This window comes from Leguminivora glycinivorella, chromosome Z (assembly GCF_023078275.1).
Source record: "Leguminivora glycinivorella isolate SPB_JAAS2020 chromosome Z, LegGlyc_1.1, whole genome shotgun sequence".
Lineage (NCBI taxonomy): Eukaryota > Metazoa > Arthropoda > Insecta > Lepidoptera > Tortricidae > Leguminivora > Leguminivora glycinivorella.
The window spans coordinates 42,725,890-42,746,254 of record NC_062998.1 but is presented as its reverse complement, the minus strand read 5'-3'; the positions used below and the strand labels follow the sequence as shown (position 1 = coordinate 42,746,254).

Here is a 20,365-nt window from a genome sequence, read left to right as displayed (position 1 = left end):
TTAAATTACATACATGATGACAAACGACGTAGACAACGAGACATTGAAACGATAGGCTAGTTTCCTACTAGTCAAATCAGCTTCTTTTTAAGAACTGTCAAAACGATTTGCTAATATGGAATTACTATGAAATACTGAGGAGTGACATCACGGTCATTTCATTTACTTTATATCTTTCTCTTTGACTTATTAAATAGAAATTTTGTTTAAAAATAACTAGTGTCCATATTTTTCGTCTAATTATGTGGTACTTTATTTCGTGCATTACATAAAATATTTTATTTTAAGTATAGGAAACTAGCCTATTGGTCCCGCAGTCGCGAAAATGTTCATGGCAGTAACTCAAACCATGCATGTCGTAGAGTATTCAATTTAATCTCACTGATAACATAAATCTTGCATCTTCAGAGGAAACATTAGTGATATTTTTCTCGATATTTACCTACAATTCTCAAATCCGAGAAAGGCTCGTATTTCATGCCAAACAAACTTGATCTTTCGCCAAGCATATTGAAAATCACCATTACAACATCATTTGTACTTAAGAATATGCGAGCGAATGTCGAATTAATGGTGTTATATACACACAGGTGAAAATGTACGGTTAAAAAATGTTACTCTAAAAAAAATAAGGTCGCGGCAGTTTCGGGTCTCTACGAGACATGATACCTACGTGGCCTATTCTTATGACATATTTCTATTTGTTTTTCATTAGTCTCGTATCTCAGTGTACCAAAACACAACCATACATACAATTTAAAACAGTACTTGAAAATGCTAAATTATTAATCGCCCAACAAGATGTTACCTCATCTTAAAAGTTAACATGTTAAACTTGTATAAAAAAACTACTACCATTTCATTACATGTATAGTTATCTCACTCGGGAGCTTACCTTAAGATATAATGTTTTTACGTGCATTAAATGTACTTATTGTAATATTATCTAAGTCCTGTTCACAAGTAAACAAATGTATATAATACATTTGTAGCCATGTAAGTACCGACTCCAATTCAGTACTAAGTTACAGGGATGGAGTACCTAAACATCGAACACTTTGTTACACAAGTCTCGAAACCAATTTAAAAGTCACTGAGAGGACTTCAACTGGACAAATAAGAATTCACTAGATAAATATAAATAATAATAACATCATAAATATCAGTAATAAACTAATAGATATATCGCTAAGTTGTAGGGAAAACCATAACAGTCACTTAATAAATAATCTGCTACGTTTTTTCCTAAAACAAGTTCACTCAAATTACACTAACGGGTTTTATGGAAAATAAAGAAGTATGCAGGATCTTTTCTCTTGGAGCCATTAATTAATCTAAATGATCGCATTTGTTAGAATAAATACCGCGTCGCTCTGTCGGCATAGCAACTAAAACAGACCACTCCCCTCTACAAATTTTCGTACGGCAACGACTGAAATATCGTTACGGACAGTGTCAAGAATATGTTTATACCTACTTATTTTAAGGGCAGTAAAGTCGCGTTTTGGCAGGTACGATGATTTGTATCAATATTTATTGATGTGACTGCACAATATTGGTCTAAGCACTTATTTGCTTAACTTTTTGAACGCTAAGAAGAACTAACGGCCTGGCTACGACATTGGCCTAAGGCGAAAGCGGCGAGCGGTAGCCATAGATGCGAAAGAAAACTTCCATCGCTGAGTCTCACTCAAATGTATGCCGCCTTACGGCTCAGCCACGACATTGGTCTAAGCGCGACAGCGGTGAGCGGCGGCCATATATTGGAGCGAGATATAGCGATGGGACTTTTCATTCGCACGTATGTCGCTGGGCCGTTAGATCAATGTCGTGTCTAAACCGCAATATCGAGACTGGTCGAGCTCACATCGCATAGGACAACTATATTAGACGGTCGTTGTGAAAGTTACATTGACACTTTCAAGCACGTTTACATGCAAGCTAGCGCCTTGGAACTAGGCGTTCGAGTTATTTTTGTATTTACGAAATAAAGCTTAATGCACGAGTTGTCACATACAGCATAATCTGTGCCTATTTAGTCAGTCTAGGACTTGTGTATCGGCAGGGGGTGAGCTTCGGAGTTGAACACGTACTTGCTCAAGTCTATAAGGTACCGGTCGTCGCTGAACAGGAGGTAGAGGTACTTGAGCGTCTCGGAGAGAAAGAAGGACTCCATCATGTCGCGCTGAACGGGCTTCTCAGACTTCACGTTGGCGAGGGACGTGTACCCGTTGGGGACCTTAGCGTACTTTTCGAAGCCCTGGAAAAAGTGATAATGGGTAACTATTGTATTCCAAGTCGTCACTGCCAGGAACTGTTAATCATTTGTAATAATCATTCACGATCACCCCGGCCTCATGTATGGCGGCGGTGACATAAGTCAGTCTATTGATTTCTATTTTGTTTGCTGATGTATTTTACAAACAGTGCATGTGAATATGCCTCAGAAGATTACAAGTTTGTAGCTGGAATCTCTGGGAAAATCGCTGGGAAAAATCTCTGCAGCTACCACAACTCTACAGTTGATTTTGGAATCCCCAATCCAAATGAAGTCGAATGTCGGGGCACAGTATAAGGACGACTCAGTAGTTAATCTCCGGCAGCGGCGACGCGATCGGTATTTGGCTTCCTCGCACGCGCCGCGCACTATGACAGCGCGGGGCGTCCTGACGCGACCGGCATCATCCGGTTTCGCATGTACTCTCTGCACCTCGCTGCGTGCGAGCGCTACTCAAGGACAAACCGCGCGGCGCAAAATTTGTTAGATGAATTATTACAGGTTAATATACTGTGGTGGGGGTTCCGACGTAACATAGACATTCGCAGTGAGTTGGTGGCACAGACCAACCCCTATAGACATCTATTACAAGACGACTCGCTGTGGCCAGCCTTCCTAGTATTTGCACTGATATAAGCGCGGGCGCTCGCCGTGCCCGATCAGTATCGACCAAGTAACAGACCCGAAAGCAGCGCGTGTTTTTCGCACAAAAAAATTGGAAAAGGGTATTTTGATGTCTTAAAGATGTCCACCTGTAGTGTGAAATGGTGTGGAAAGGTAACAAGAAGCTCAAATTTAAAAACAGACGGCATTACATTCCACAAATAAGTCATATTTATAATTTATTCAGAGCCGGCATAGGTCAACTTACATTGGCCACTTACGCGTCAGTAGAGGGACAGTCATACTTCTGTCCCTTTTCATCTGGCGCGACTGCCCGCCGTCCTTGAAACGGCCAATCACAGCGCGCTTAACACATTCCCCGCCCGCTCCTCGCACCCCAAACACTGGTGACTCGTATCGCGAACCAAATATGACAAGACTGCCACTCTATAGGAGGTTCTCTGTGGTTGGTGGTGGTCGTTTACATACCTGGTAGATCTGCCAGCCCCAGTCCTGGTAGGTGGTGTTGCCGGTGAGCTGGTACATGTAGAACAGGCTCTCGATGAACTCGGGCCGCAGCAGGCTGTGCGCGTCCGCCGTCTTCGTGTACATGTCCGACGTCGCACTTGCCTGTTCACGATACAAATGTATCAAACTTCATTAACATTTTCAAAAAAACCCTCGACCGCGACATAGTGGACCGATTTTCATGAAATATGGCTAAGAACACTCCCGACTAATTCAGCTTTCAAACAAAAAAAAACGAAATCTAAATCGGTTCATCCGTTCGGGAGCTACGATGCCACAGGCAGACACACACACAAACAGTCAGACAGACACGTCAAACTTATAAGTACAGTAAATAATCAGCTGAAACAGGCCATTGGCTTCTGAGCTAGGATATCCTGTATTCAATAAGGGATTACAAAAAAATACAACAGTGTCTGCCACAATTTATTTTACGAAAATATGAAATGTGGTCATGCCATGGTCGAATTATTTGTATGGTAATTTACGCACTAGACCCAAAGAATAATGTGCGTAAATGACCATAGAAATACTTCTACGGCTACTACGGATATTATTTTCACGGATTTGGATCGGGCGTAGTGCAAAACCGTTCTTACTATGTGAATTAAGATCTAAAAAAGCGCCATGATTTTCAGGACATTAATGCAAACAAGTTATATCAGATGATGTACTCACCAGTTGAAGTGCGTGACCTCGGGCGCGAGGAACGTGGGGTGAGGCAGCAACTACACACAACTCCTTTGCCATGGCTTCGCGTGGACCGTTGGCCGACCTAAACCCAGCGTGCCGGCAGAATAGGCTAATTGTTGAGTCATGTGTCATGTTCTCACCAGGTTGAAGTGCGTGATCTCGGGCGCGAGGAAGGTGGGGTGCGCCTTGTAGGTGAGGTAGCAGGTGGTCATGAGCTCCTCGGCCATAGTCATGTGCCAGTCGGGCAGCCCGTTGGCGTGGCCGAGCGCCAGCGTGCCGGGCAGGAAACACGTCAGGTGGTCCATCTTGGGGTTGAAGGTCTGGAACATTTAAGTGCCAGGTTAAATATTAGTTGGTAAATTAAAATTGTCATTTAAATTTGTATTTCTTTTACAAAACTTCACAAAATCTGTTCTGTGACCAAGGAGTACAGATTACGAGGTGACAACGTACATTCTTATAAAACTATAGGTGTACTTTATTTTACAATGATGATTGGACGTAGTTACACGATAACGTTCCAATAGGGAATTTGACTGTTCTTAAAATAAAATATTTTATACCATGCAGGAAATAAAGCATCAGATAATTATAAGAAAAACATGGACAGAAGTTATTTTTAAATCAAATTCCTATTTAATAAGTCAGGTAGAAATATATAAAGTAACTGATTTGACCGCCTATTCACATGACTTTTGTTTTTGATAATAATTTTTTTATGAAATTTCATGTGCATTGAACGTTATCGTGGTCTAATAGGATACTTGCCTTCTAGTCAAATCAGCTTCTTTTTAAGAACTGTCTAATAGTACATTGTGCAACAAGGGAGGTAAGGGGGACATTAAATACGCGTGTTATTATTTACGACTGCCGCAGGCAGGAGTGAATAATAGACACAAGTCTTTAATGTCCTTATCTCCTGAGTTACACACAATATTTTTCATCACATTTGAGATAAAAATACAGAGGAAACAGTTATAAGGCAAAACCTTCAACCGGCGGCGTTGCGACCAGTAGTGTATCTTGATCTACATCAGATTATTCATATTAAATCCATTGCTTTTGATAACAAACACTTTTTGAACGAAAATAATCACGAAAATACTACATATAAATTAAATTAAATGCAATGTTCAAAAAGCATTTAAATCATATAATTGAACTAAAATTTTACTTATTTTTCATTCACTTAAATATTTTGATCCGTTGTACTCTCCGTTGCTAGGCAACGGTGGGTGCCTCGCGTACGCACATGGTCAAGCGCGAGTAGAGAGCATATTGTCAGATTGTAAATTATAACAATTTATCTTAGTTAAATTTACGAAATAAATGCAAAACACACTGAAATAATTGTAAAACATAAATAAAATGCATTTTTCATACCGTATATATCTTTTATAGCTTAATAGCCAAATTTTGGTTGTGCAATAAAAATTCTTGGCAGATTGAAACATCCTTTGCCTGAAGTATTGTACGGATTGTATTCATTTTTAAAAGTAAATCCATTATTCCCTTGGGAATAAAATAGTACATTATGCACTGATACCATAATACATTATGTATAGTACAATAGTACATTATGCACATAGACGTAATGATACCTTTAAACAGCAAATGTGATGAAAACGAATTTGAACGACTTGCTAATATGGAATTAATATGAAATCGAATTGAGTGACGTCACGGTCAATGCAGTTTACTTTACATATTTCTACAGGACTTATTAAATAGAAATTGGATTTAAAAATAACTTCTGTCCATGTTTTTATAATTATCTGATGCTTTATTCCGTGCATGGTATAAAATTGTATTTTAAAAACAGTCAAGTTCCCATTAATTATGAATGTACATACCTCGGATCCGGCCAGCAACTCTCCGATGAATAAGTACTTGTTGGGCGTGGACCGTCTCGCCAGGAATTCTCGAACACCCTCAATCGCGGTCAGATAGTCGTCCAGCAAACTGAAAGGCAAATATATTTGTACAAATAAAACACATCTCGGCGTCTTGGCGATGAACGACGTGTAGATATTGGGTAAGGTTTTCGATAGAGCTTATTGCGGATTTTATCTTATACACTTTTGAAATATGACAGATGTAGTTTGGATCAAGTTTGTTGCGGATGCTATTTTTTATGGATATTTAAAAATCCGTCTAAACAACTAACTTCGAGCAACTAAGTGAGAGCGTTGTCTCCAGTAGAACACAAAATAATATGGCGGGATGAACCGCATGAGTGACTGCAAGTTACAGTTTGGCAAAAAAGAGTAGAAATGGTTTTTTTTTATCATAGCAACACTTTTAACTGTTGTCATGAATTGAACAGTGTCAAAATAAATGCCACATGCATAATTATTTACATAGACGCTGGCGCCCCTATTATTTTCTACTCTTTTTTAACCTCCGACAAGGACAGGGTGTTATAAGTTTGACGTGTCTGTCTGTCTGTCTGTTTGTGTGTGTGTCTGTTTGTGTCATCGTAGCTCCCGAACGGATGAACTGATTTAGATTTAGTGCTTTTGTTTGAAAGCTGAATTAATCGGGAGTGTTCTTAGCCATGTTTCATTAAAATCGGTCCATTATCTCGCGGTCGGGGGTTTTTTCAAAATTTGAATATCGTGGTTAGGTTAGGTTAGTTGACCCAGTGTCGATAGATGGCAGTCAATGCAAAACTAGTTTGCCAGGCTGTACCCGAGGCCGACCTCTGTCTAGTTTGTGGTAAGCAGATGGTGTAGATGGTGTGGATGGTGTGGTAGTTGGTGGTGGTGGCACAACATGTAAACAGTTACCTATCAACCAGTAAGGATTAAAGTTAGAACTGAGCGCAGCGCCAACAAACTGGTTATTCCCGTTTAGCGCATTAATTGTACTGCATAAGTGTAATTGTTTATTATGAATAAATAAATAAATAAATAATAATAATAGAGCTCACTAGTTGATGGTCTTGCCGGTGTGCAGCCACTGCTTGAGCAGGTACTCGTAGTAGCTGTCGCCGCGCGCGCCCAGCGTGACGGTGGCGTGCGGCAGGAACTGGCCCGTGTTGGGGTTGATGAAGATCGGCACCAGCCCGTGCTTCTTGGGCAGCTGGTGGATCTTCTCCGACACTGCTGCCGCTGCGTCCTGAACATAGTAAGGTAACATTTTATATCACGAAATGAGTGCATTGTTTGGTCGAAGTTGGACAACAAATAAGTGTACACTGGTTGATGGTCTGACTGTTACAGATGTATTGCGAAAAGGGTTTCCTTCGTCTTTTTCCGGAAACGTTCGTATTTGTCATGCTAGTTCAGTCAATGTCAGTACATCTTTCGTACGTTTCCGTAACAATACGAAGGTAACCCTTTTCGCACTATATCTGTACATGTATGTAAAATAGAGGATCGAATGAACGAAGAAGACTGAGATACGATCTCCTTAGTAAACCTGGTCAATCAATCACGCCTTCACTGGTGTCGGTCTGATTGATGAAAAAACCACAAAGGCAGGGTTGTGGGAGCCGCGCGACAGCTCTCGATACTATAACTGCACGGTAGTGACCTCGAAATTCAAAATGTACGAATGCCGAAGACTGAGGAATGTGGTGCTCATTAGAGATGGGCCGAATATTTGGTATTCGGCATATTCGGCAAGTTTTTAATTGTTCGTATTCGGCCGAATTATTCGGTTGCATTGCCGAATATTTACAGAATAAACAAAGTAAATAATTAATGAAGACCTTACGTATTCCATAGGATAATAAGCTCCTATTTTAGTAGTTTTTTAAGGAACGGTTAAAAAAAAAAGAGAAACCTATGCGTCAAAATATAAATAAAATTGTTTTTTGAAAAAGTTAAAAAAACCGTAGTTTAAGAGTTGAGCAGAATTCAGAGTTGTTTTAACTAAATTTAGTTATCCACTAAATCATAAGAACATAGTTGTAAGTAAAATATGTAACGATTATCAATCATTTAATAGTTTTATTAATCCCCGTAAAAATATGGCGTAATCGAATATTCGGCCGAATGTTCGGTTCGGTAAGAGCCAGGGGCGGCTCACTCCGCGATTCTATCGCCGCGCTACAAGTACATGTCAGCGGCCGCGAGTTAGCGGCCGATTCATTGGCGACGACCTTCGCGCGGCGCAATAAAATTCAATGTTGGCTGCTCGCGTGCGGTCCGTTTGTTAATGTAGGTAAGAATTTAGAATGGCGGCATTTTGTGAACATCAAAGGAGTGAGCCTTCTGTACTTGTACTATTATATATTCTGTGTAAGAGCTGAACCGAATGTTCGGCCGAATATTCGTATTCGGCAAAGTCCATATTCGGCCCATCTCTAGTGCTCATCAAACCTACTATCTGTAGCGTCGTCATTTCTTTTTTTTGTTCGGAGTAGAGGCACAGTCAGCATAGTATAGTAACGTATGAAACAACGGACCAAAAGTGACTGACATCCTGAATAACTTTTCTAAATATAGATAAATCAGATAGAAGAAACAAGTTCATCTATTTGTATAGGGGCCAAGCGTGTCAGATTTTGTACTGAAGTTGTTACACTTGCCTGTGATTTTAAATATGTCTCAGGCCCTTGTGTGTTCATAATTTTTGTGTTGTTGCAATGAAATACCACGTTTTTGTTGACTTCAACTTATAAAAATTGACGCCAGAAAGTAGCAAGCTGCGATTAAAGACGGACAAATCAGTGGATTTTACTGAGTTCATTTGACACGCTAAGTTACGTTTGCTTGATGGTACAAATGACATCTGTGGATAAATCTGTGCAGTTCGCGGTCAGAATAATCAAAGTTCAATTATTTTTTCCTTTTTACGGACACACATCTCTTTATGTTTAGCGGTTACAGAACGGTAGTTCTGAAGCATTATTTGATTTGTTATTTTTGATGCTGACAGTACAATATGAGTTAGTGTAGAGTAGATGAGCCGAATATTCGGTAATAAATATTCGGTATTCGGCAAGTTTTTCAATGTTGGTATTCGGCCGAATAGTTCGGTTACGTTGCCGAATATTTACCTAATCAACAAAGTAGGTAAATATATAGCGTAAGTTGTTTCGTAATTCATCGGATAATGACATCCTATTTCAGCATTCTAAGGAACTACCAAATGGAGTTAAAAATGCGTAAAATATAAAATAGGTACAATAATTTTGTAAAAAAGTAAAAATAACGTATCTTAAAAAACAAAAACCAAAATTTTTTTATGAAATTATGCACTAAATTATAGGAACATGAAGAGCCTCAAATGTGTACCCATTATCAATCTTTGAAACGTTTTTAACTCTAAGCCAGGATTTAAAATATATCTCAACCGAATATTCGGCCGAATGTTCGGTTCGGTAACAGCTGAACCGAATGTTCGGCCGAATATTCGTATTCGGCAAAGTCCGCATTCGGCCCATCTCTAGCGTAGAGTGGTGTCGGTACCTCGAAGGCGGGGTTGTTGGAGGCGCGCGAGAGCTCGCGGAACTCGAGCTGCACGGTGGTGACCTCGGCCGTGGTGCTGTAGTGCGACCACTCGGGCGCGTGCGCCGTGCGCGCGCCCAGGTTCACGTCCGAGTACGGGATGCCCGAGGGCGAGTTGAACGCCGCCATCAGCCGGTCGCCTAGCTCCTCCTGACAAATAATAATAATAATTCTTTATTCCAAAGTACTGAGACTCCATAGATGTTAGTCACAAATGTACTTAAAAGCTATGTTAGTTATCTTAACTATATTTACAAACAATAAATTACTACACTACAAACTAAATTACTAATTTAAATGGGGGGCTAAGTGCTATCTGTTTGATCTGCCCAATCCAGTATTTGAGGATAGGGCAGTCAAATCTTTCAGCAATCACATTTAGAATGCTGTTGGTACTCTGTCCGACTCGACCCAACAGGGATACGATTTTTTTCCGTATGATTGCCGCGAATCCATCCGTCCTCGCCTCACAGAACATGCCGGACGCATTGCACCTGCTCGGTAAGACCAAACAGCATTCTGAATGCGTTGTTATACTGCACTCTTAGGGCGCTGTACAACAAGCGCTGTGCTGGCGGCGCTGTAGGGACAAAACAAAACATGGAAACATTACAGGGAAAGGGAATAAATAATATCTACATGTGCAACGTAGGGCGGAAATTAAATGTTGCAAACAAGAGTAACCCCCTTTTTTTAATACTACGTCGGTGACAAACAAGCATACGTTCCGCCTGATGAAAAGCTGTCACCGTAATCTATGGACGCCTGCAGCTCAAGGAGTGTCACAGGCGCGTTGCCAACCGATTAGAAACTTGTACACTCCATTTTGCTGTGTTAAGTACACAGCAAAAAGGAGTGTACAAGTTCCAATACGGGTTCGGGTTGCCGACGACTCAAAGGACAATAGACGGAACAACCACCGATCCATCACCACATTTGTGGTTTTAGTTCCTTCCGTCACCAGCACAACGCACCCTCGTTGAGCTCTGGCACTGGCAGCCTTACTCACCGGCTGGAACACAACACTAGGAGTAGGGTCTAGTGCTATTTGGCTGCGGCCTTCTGTAAGGCGGAGGTACTTCCCCAGTTGGGCTCTGCTCTAGATTCGAGCGAGATGATATCCGCTGTGCTGTGCCCTACCACACAAAGCGGAATATCATTCGCTATGCCCTACCTCCTATTAAGTATAGTATGAATTTTCTGAGATGCACTTTTCGCTTTTGCCCTAATCTGTTAAACAAAGGCCTTTGTTTCTATTATTCGCCGCGGTTAGCTCCCGTTTCCACAGCACGTGCCAAAGTCTCAGTGTAGTTAAGAAGCAACTATCATGATAGCAATAAGGTTGAAATCCATAAAAAGCCCTTTCGGAGATAACACGTTTTGTCATCTTCAAAAAAAGTTACCTGCACACTGCAAACTGTTTAATAAATTTGAACCTTATTGCTATCATGATAGTTGCTTTTTAACTACACTGAGACTTTGGCACGTGCTGTGGAAACGGGAGCTAACCGCGGCGAATAATAGAAACAAAGGCCTTTGTTTAACAGATTAGGGCAAAACCGAAAAGTTCATCTCAGAAAATTCATACTATACTCCTCCCTTCCTAAACGTTAACTAAAGTTATCAAGCCGATAAAGTTCGTTTATCTCTTTCTATCACACCAATACGTCGGAAAGGGACAGACGAATTTTATCGGCCTGATAACTTCAGTGAACGTTTATGAATAAGGGGGTAAGTCGTCAAGCCATCGTGATTGAAGCGAATCGAATCGCAATATCACACCACGGTGTTTCATCACAATTACAATAATTAGGTAATAGAATGTTTTGAATAAACGTAAAAAGGTTAATTACGGGACTCTCTCGGAAGAAAGATTATTTTATAAGTCTACGCCTGCCTGATGAAAAATTAAAATCTGAACTACCCATACAAAAATAGTCACGCAGAAAGCGCACTCAATTTTTTACTATTTTATGTAAAACTGTATCTTGAGATGCCATAATGAGTGTCGCAGGTTTACAATTTCTTACAGTTTGAAATAAAGTCGCTTTCGCCTGCTAATTAACTAACTAGCTTAACACCCTGCTGGACACTACTCCAGACAATGGAAATAACAACGGGATTACGCCTATAGGCGATTAGTGTCCTCCAAGGTGTTAAACTACTGACTTCGAGTAAAAAATACAGGAAACCCTGGGGCCTATTGCATAACAATTTACAACTTGTATTACAACTCTTTCTCATATAAGGAATTGGATGGGGACTACTTGGCCCTTTTTTAAAGTCTCTCTTATATCATTAATTACTGTTCAATGAACTGACAAAATATTGCCATAAATTTTATTACGATTCTACATAGTTAGGTTGGAATCTTATGAGTCATATGATGTCACTACATCGCCGACAGGTTTTTTTGGTGTCCAAAATTAAAAAAAAGTCAATGATTTTTAGTCAAAAATACGTAGTAATCATGCACTTTTAATACCTCAAACCTATATTTTGGTTTCTTAAGTCAAATTCTATAGAAAATAGTACATTACGATACAAGTGCGTAAAAAAGGAAGTCTTCGCACGAAGAAGTTTTCGCACGTGTATCGTACGACGTTTTTCAGTACAGATGAGCCTCCAAAGTTTCGACCTAGCATATAATGAACCACTTCTCGCACTAGTGCGTAAAAAAAACACCATCTGTACTGAAAAAATAATTTATTGTGCCATATTTGATATGAGTCTAGTAGCCTATATGAGTTGTAAATAGTCATGCACTAGGCCATTGGTTTAGGGGCGACGCGTACCGCTTTCTTCAAGAACATGTCGTCTTGCGTGTAGTGGTAGTTGGTGAGCAGGCCGCCCAGCACGCGGATGGTCACCTCGAAGAAGTTCACGTCCTTGTTGCGCGTGAACACCAGCTCCTTGCTGACCCACTCGCGCCCCTCCGAGAACTCTGCACAAACATGAGCTAGCATTCATCTAAATGTAAGCTACACCAGTTTTAATAGTTACGGATCATATCCGTTTTGCAGTATAAACCAGTAATAACTCTCCTAACAAACGTACGCCGCGCGGGGTGCACACAAGCGCGTCGTGTACGTACGCAACACGTTTTGGACACGGATTTGGATAATCGTGGAGAAGAATAATATGCATAAGGATATTTTTGTGTTTTCTGGCTGATATAATGTGGTATTACTATACTAATAGTTATAGTTAATAGTATTAAATAACAACATCTTACTTTGGACGATGTCGAGTAACATTTATAGTGATTTTGTTCAACCACGTGCTTTCGTAGCTACCTTTCGCGTCGCCGCTGCCGGAGAGTAACTACTGAGTCGTCCTTAGTGCGTTTTCACATTATCCGATCCGATATCGGATGTCGGACCGATGTCCCATACATTACAGGCGCCATCTTGGATTTTTTCCCTTGAAATCTTTCCGACATCCGATATCGGATCGGATAATGTGAAAACGGTATGTATCTCACTATGTTTTCCGGCACAGGATTAGTCCGGTTATCTCACTATGTTTTCCGGCACCGAAAAGCACTTGGCAAATATCAAACGACCTTTAAATATGTGTGCCTAGTTGTTGATACTTTTCCTTGTTTATTATCATATCAATGAAATTTGTAATCAAGTTAAGTTCTGTACATTGTTATGACTGTTTTTTTGCAACATTTTGACCCTCGGATGTATTCTTATCTGCGAACCATATTATTTAGTAAAGGATAACTTCTTGGAATATATCCAACGATAATTTAACGAGTAGATATATATGTATTATGATCTTGTTGTCTGGTAGTATATACCTAGTTATACAAAAGACTATAAAGCCACTGTATATGATCGACAAATCAGGAAAGTTAAAATTAAGTGTAATATAATATCCAATAAAATACTAATTGAGAAATTCTCTTTCTTTAGACATATACTCGTAAAGGAAAATAACTATAAAATATCAGCCATGGATATTATATTACACTTAATTTTAACCACTTTTGTAAAATGCAAGCACATATTTTTTATCGGCAAATAATACATACGACGTTCCATAAAAACTTTAAACCTTGATTACTAGCCAGGCGGCTATTGGGTATACACCAATATTGCTTATCTACAAAACAATTGCGTACCTACAAACAAACTTTAGTTTCATAGTTTTACAAAAACGACCACAACCAGGATTTCCAATGCGAGAGGAAATAAGGCCCTACTGGGGAGTCTCTGATGGTTTCCGAACAAACTTTGCCACAAAGCGGGTGGTAAACAGAATATTATAAACTTTTGTTTATAAAAAAAATATTACGAGCCGGGGTTCAAGATTTTCGTTTTGAAAGTTGTACACATTATGCTATAGGATACCAATGTGCAATGCTCTAAAAAATGTAAAGCTTATACTAACTTAGACATTTCCGCGTGCCAGGTTTGTACCGCGGCCCGAGGTTTCGAGACTCATGCTACACGAATATTTGACGTTTTCTAGAAAATATGTATCCCGCCATGAAAAATATAATACATTTTGGAGGAAGTACAACACATTGAATATGCCTACTTTCTAGAAAACTGGGTATTTACGTACGATTGTTCGTTCGTACCTTCATTGCTTTTAGCATGAAAACAGAATTCGCAACAGCTTATTTACAAGACAAAGTGCGAAAAAAGTATTTAAAAACAAATAAGTAGCACCTTGAAACATTTTAGCAGTGGTATTGGAGACATAAGCACATCCCACACAACTTCAATTGTTCCAGAAATACAGAATAAGAATCTTTAAGGTGGAGGTAAAGGAGTTGCGCTAATTGTCGAAATGTCACACATTATTGCTAGCGGTAGCCGTTATTTAAACCAAAGAATCCTCTTTGCATTATAGAGTTACTGTCAAAGTAAAATGTGTAATTACAGTGCATACATAGACTGCCATCTCTTGACACAGGCTTAAAACTTTTGACAATTTGGTCCATATTTTTACCTCGATATTTGTTAAAATGTCAAATATAATTATTAGCGCCATCTAGCTGAGCGTAGTCCTACGGTGTAATGCCATCTAGGCCACCGAACCTTTTTCTGTATGGTACTGAGGTACGTTTTTTTCTTAGACTTTATCTGTCTATACGGAGTTATATATGTATGTCTTTGTTTAAACTTAACTTTAAGTTAACATTATTTAAATTTAAGCTGTCAAACTCGACTATAAATATCTCGCATATTTGCCAGCGCAACATAATACCTAGTTACCTACCTTCAGTAAGTCCCATGATAAAAGCAGTGTCCAAAGCATCGACGATTGTGAGTCCTAGCGAGAACCAATCGGAAGGCATCCCGGACAGTGGCTTCAAGTTGTCGTGGCCCCACGCGTGGGTCTTGTATCCTTTCCACGCGTGCCGGAAACTTTCCACCACTGCATACTGTTTTGCGTTTGTAGGGCCTGGAACAGTTAATGACCTTGGTTCAGAGCCTGCTTAAAATAATACAAGCAATTTTATATTTAAAAAAATGGTGCATGGAAGTTGATATTCATTGTTATATGTATACTAGCTTTTACCCGCGGCTTCGCCCGCGTAATAAAAGTATTCATTAAGATTTTCATTTGGATCCGTAGGTTTCTCTGTAGGTATATTTATCTGCGATTATTTCGATTGCACATAATACTTTTGCTTGCAATGATTGTAGAAATATTACACATCGACCACAGCGTAGGTAATTCTATATACGCTGGGGAAACCTTTATAAACATACCACATAGCCCGTATTTCGACACTATGATCGGTGGGTAAAAAGTACTTTTTTCTATTATCCCTTACAATTTTTTACATTTTGCTTATACTTATCGCAAACGTAATCTTCAAGCAAGCAAACAACGATCGTCTTAGAGCACATTGATTGTAAGAGACCGCCGACCGATTATCCGTATCCCTCTAACGATACCCATATTATCCGTATCCGTATCTGTATCCGTATCCGTATCTGTATCCGTATCCGTATCCGTATCCGTATCCATATCCCTATCTCTATCCCTATCGCTATCCCTATCGCTATCCCTATCGCTATCCCTGTCGCTATCCCTATCGCTATCGCTATCCCTATCCCTATCCCTTATCAAGATAACACTTTAAGTTCTCGCGCTTTGTACACATATTTAAAGTCACATACAGGTCGAACGCGATTAATTAACATTATTTTTACCTTTTTTCCCAACGTTTCGGCCAGGTTGCACTGGCCGTGGTCGCGGAAGACTGACGTCCCACCAAAATGTCACCGGAGATGTAAACAACACAAAACTACCCGATATTAATTTATATAAATGTTCGGGGTAGACAAATAAATATAATCTACCCGCTTTTAGTTAATGTTTATTTCCCACAGTACGACACACAAAAAAAAAAAGAAATAAGGTAAAAATAATGTTAATTAATCGCGTTCGACCTTATCAAGATGTTTAATGATTTCTTATCAAGTGCTAAAATATAAAGTTTCATGGTTTTATCTTTTAAAATTAAGAAATCCCATACAAACTTTCAACCTCTTTTTCAACCCCTTCATCCCTTTTTTTCGAAATAAAAAGTAGCCTATGTTCTGTCTCAGGGTCTAAAGATTGTCTGTTCCAAATTTCATCAAAATCGGTTGCGTGGTTTAAGCGGGAAAGCGTAACAGACAGACAGACAGACAGACAGAGTTACTTTCGCATTTATAATATTAGTATGGATTACAAAGCCATTAAAAAATATTCAATCATTGTAACATATTTCAAAGCACTTTGATTACGTCAACCGTTGAGAGTGATACAAAGAATTTATGTATGTACAGTTGAGTTCACAAACATAATTATTTACATGACATCTTTGTACGAATATATGTATTTACATTTTACACGCCTCAGAGGTCAACTTATATTCGGAATGTTGGTTGGCAGGACTGTACATGTATGTACCACTTTTTATAATCATCTGCATAATGTTCTAAATATCTTGAGACACAACTGCAGTTACCATTTTTTTTTTTTTTTTTTTATTATAAGACTTTATTCATGATAATGATATTAATGATAATGATAACATAAAATATATTAAAATCACGAAAATATTGCCTTTGTCACTTCAATCTGGTAAAAAAAAAAATGCATTTATTTCAGACTATTTGGGTCCATAAGTTTGTTAAGCTCTGTTTGGTAAGCTCTTTCGAAAAACGTATATTTTGTAGTTACAATATTGTTTACTACAGTTATATGAACATTGTAAACAACACATCAACACATCAATATTTCCTGTGTGGTGACGGGTTTCCTGTGTGGTGACGGATTAAGAATTTCACCACCCCCTTTCTTCCCGTGGGTGTCGTAAAAGGCGACTATGGGATATGGGTTAAATTGTGGCGTAGGCGAGAGGTTGGCAACCTGTTACTGCAATGTCAGTTTCGTTTTCTTTCAACCCCTTATTTGCCAGGAGTAGCACTGAAGCTTTGGTAGTTTCGTGTGCTCTGCCTACTCCTTTATGGGATACAGGCGTGATTGTATGTATGTATGTATGTACATCAATACAAGCCATGAAGCCACTCACCTGTAAAGACTGGTCTCTCATTCAGTTCAACTTCAAAGGCAGGTTTGTTGTTGGATAATACTGCTTCCGCGGCTGGCTCGTTGACTAGAGATAAATTCTTCACTGGTTCCTAAAGTAACATCACAAGATATTTTATTTTATTTGTTAGCCTGTTGTGTCCCACTGCTGGGCAAAGGCCTCCCTCTCTTTCTTCCACGCTTCTCGGTTTAAGGCAATGTTCGGCCAATCTTTTCGAAAGACGTCAAGATCGTGCCCACTATGTTTGGTGTCCATTCGGTACTTTTCTTGGCCCACAGACATAACATGAAAAAACCCCCGACACAAAAACCTTTTAAAAGTAGAGAATGGCTGGACCGATTTTAGTAGAACATGTCCACAGACATGTCTAAGAACCATCGCTAGAAAACCCTCTTTCAAATAAAAAAACCGCATCCAATTTGGTTCACTCGTTTAGGAGTTACGATGCCACAGACAGGCTTGCGTCATGGGGTTAATAAAAATATGAAATAAGTTTTTAAATCTTGCCAATATTTTGAGTTGAGGGAAATAATTGACGTATTTTTATTAAAACACAGATAGTTACAATTCTAAAACATGATGTATTAGGTATTAAATATTCTGACAAATTATAAATTATTTTGAAATTATCAAACAAACGAGCAGTCGAGCATAGTCACATAGTGACATAACATGGTGTTAAAAAAAATCATAAATTCAATGTCCAGAGCGAAAACTAAAAGTTAGATTTGTATGGAGAAGCGGCTGTCCCGCTTCCTTGTAAGCTAATAATAGAAAACTAATGTAATGTTACCTCACTGCAGAATGGGACCATGAGTGTGTTATTTTAGAATATGACATAGTTTTTCAGTGAAGTTCCATCATATTACTGTCAAGGATTTATCAAAAATTTGGCATGTAAAATTTTTAATTTCATTAAATGAATATGAATATGTACACATTTTTTTTGCATTTCTTGCAGTTATTGACTTAATCCAATAGCTGGTTACTCTTAAGTAGTCTTCACTACCAATATCATCTTCACAGGTAGGGTATTGATCTAATCAAATAACTACCTGGTGTATTTGGAACTTAAACTTCTAAGGAATTATCACTCTTTTCCCAAGTACCGAAACAAGTTAGTAATTAAATACTGATACATTTTTTGTAACAAGAGAGATAAGAATTCAATATTGCACTGGGAACTGAAATCATATCAAAGTGAAATATAATATTTATTGCGCTACTGCATGATAAGCTCATATTCCAAATTTCACAACTCTCGAAATGAACTAGTATTTTTTCATTAGTGTTTCTTTAATTTGTAAGACTATTGTTAACTTTAAGTACAAAATATGAAGTGGTAGCGCTCAGCACAGTGGGTGTGATAATGATCCAGACCACCTAGGCCACCCATGGCTAACGGCAGCTACATATTACCAGATCATACTTATAATGTTTCACAAATTTTAAATATGGATAAATGACAACATCTGGCAAAAATGAGAATAAATGTGCTACTCCTGCTGAGTCTCTAATCTTTAATTTTCCAAAACATAGTCCGGAACACAAGTTCTAGCCTTCTCGACGCTCAATAGTTCTAATGATAATAATTCAGAAAAAGATACAAAAACAATTGGTCAGGTTTATCAGGTAGAACATCATCCAATTAAGGGATCAAGGCAAATGCTTTATTAAAATGAACTTACCACAGGAAGCTGGCTAACATTTGGTTTTTCTTCGGGTTTTATTTCTCTAGCCGTGAAGTACAGAACCCCCACTGTTGCAGCTATCACTACAACTGCATACACAATGGATCTCTGCAGGCGAGACAAGCGATTCCATCTCTGAAACCAAAAGCAGTTGTGAGTGAACCTTTGAAAGATGTCTAACACCTATAACACCAGTATGATTACATACTAAAACAGAAAAAAAAACAATATTCAGGCAAATATTTATTTAATTTATGTTTTACGATTTCTGATTACATACATCATTTACAAAACTTCTGGCAAGTGCCTGGAAACACATGATAAAAACTCTTTAAAAGAAATACACTACTGGTGTTCTTGAAAGTCAGTCCTCAAATGGATGCCGCATTATCTTAGTTTTTGTTGACTTTTCACCCGTGAATCATCATTGTAAAGGATAAAATTGAACTTAAATTACACCAATTACAGTTGCCAATTACTAGAAACACTGTTTCAAGGCAAGTGTTTACACAGGGCAATCAATATTGATTTATTTATAAAAGCTTGTTTTGGTGTAAATCCAACCTAATACAGAACATGCTCACTTTATTTTAAACACCAAGTGTTGTACATATATTATATTAAGTTATTTTTTAGTTGAGTGTTAGTGATTTTTTTATGCTTAACATAATGTAGTCACATAACGTAAAAATAAGTGGTTTCTTCTTACCCTTATAAATTTTCTATGAGATATTGACTGACTCTGATCGTTTATATAAATAGATGTATCTATTGTGGGATTCCATTTATTAATATTCGTTGGCAGATCGCCCTCGCTCACTTTAATTTCTGTGTCGGCTCCAGGACTTCTCATTATGAATGAACTTTTACAAAATTCGCATTGTAAGAATTTCTGGAAAAGGCGAGTTAATATGTCAAGAGGACACTACTTAGAACTACAAGAGTATGAGGATCTGATAATAATGTAAGTTCTAACCCATGTCCTGACTCAGATAAATTTTAAGGACTCTCTACGTGGAACTTCCACGTCTGCAAAGCCGGCACAATTGCCATTTTCTAATAACTTTTTTTGATTTTTCAGCCGTACCTGCGGCACGACACGAACTGTCAAAAGTTTTTTTTTTTTTTGGGATCTGATCCGAGGGAATGGGGATGTGTGCCACTCCATCTCCTTTTATTTTACATGACCAGGAATATTAAAATTTAGCATTTCGTTATAGGTATTTTAAACTTATTTGTAGTATAGACAGATAAGATTGTTAATCGTAACAAAAACCAATTTTAAAGTCTACAGTAAAGTCATACAGTAAGCAGTAAGTATGTGTACTGATTTAAAATATAACTAGATGGCGCTAGTAGATAAATAAACAAACCAGATACTATTTAATGGCCGCTATACACATGGGGCCAACGGTTGGGCCAACCCTTGGAGCAGCCCCTTGGCCGAGATAAGAGTCGCTGTTTACACATTGGTGAATCAATCACTTGGCATTGGCCCTTCATAAAAGATGGGCGTAGAATGGAAAAGGCTAGGTAATTCTAG

At 38.6% G+C, this 20,365-nt stretch overlaps 1 protein-coding gene across 3 annotated transcripts; it reads right to left on the bottom strand.

Moving 5' to 3' along the window:
- Nucleotides 1–306: 306 nt before the first annotated feature.
- LOC125240614 (endoplasmic reticulum mannosyl-oligosaccharide 1,2-alpha-mannosidase) lies at nt 307–19,927 on the bottom strand. 3 transcript variants are annotated; one of them, XM_048148573.1, is made up of 12 exons: nt 19,799–19,927; nt 19,532–19,714; nt 18,820–18,957; nt 17,114–17,222; nt 14,800–14,985; nt 12,357–12,505; nt 9,523–9,711; nt 7,035–7,222; nt 5,956–6,064; nt 4,243–4,422; nt 3,371–3,511; nt 307–2,260 (listed from the first exon to the last, which is right to left on the bottom strand). In XM_048148573.1, exons 2-12 carry the CDS (start codon nt 19,673–19,675, stop codon nt 2,045–2,047), a joined length of 1,749 nt encoding a protein of 582 aa, XP_048004530.1. In that variant the 5' UTR covers nt 19,676–19,714; nt 19,799–19,927; the 3' UTR covers nt 307–2,044. The 3 variants fall into 3 exon arrangements, with proteins under 3 accessions (XP_048004530.1, XP_048004531.1, XP_048004533.1); XM_048148574.1 differs by lacking the exon at nt 19,799–19,927 and having other exon boundaries at nt 19,532–19,790; XM_048148576.1 differs by lacking the exons at nt 19,532–19,714; nt 19,799–19,927 and adding an exon at nt 19,103–19,186.
- Between the last annotated feature and the right edge of the window lie 438 nt (nt 19,928–20,365).

Excerpts from the sequence above, each read along its gene's own strand:
- LOC125240614 (XM_048148573.1), bottom strand. The coding sequence starts at position 19,675 with ATGAGAAGTCCTGGAGCCGACACAGAAATTAAAGTGAGCGAGGGCGAT. Across the intron at positions 18,958-19,531 it reads CTCATAGAAAATTTATAAGG|AGATGGAATCGCTTGTCTCG; the intron begins GTAAGAAGAAAC and ends TTTTGGTTTCAG. Across the intron at positions 6,065-7,034 it reads ACCGGCAAGACCATCAACTA|TTTGCTGGACGACTATCTGA; the intron begins GTGAGCTCTATT and ends TTTGCCTTTCAG.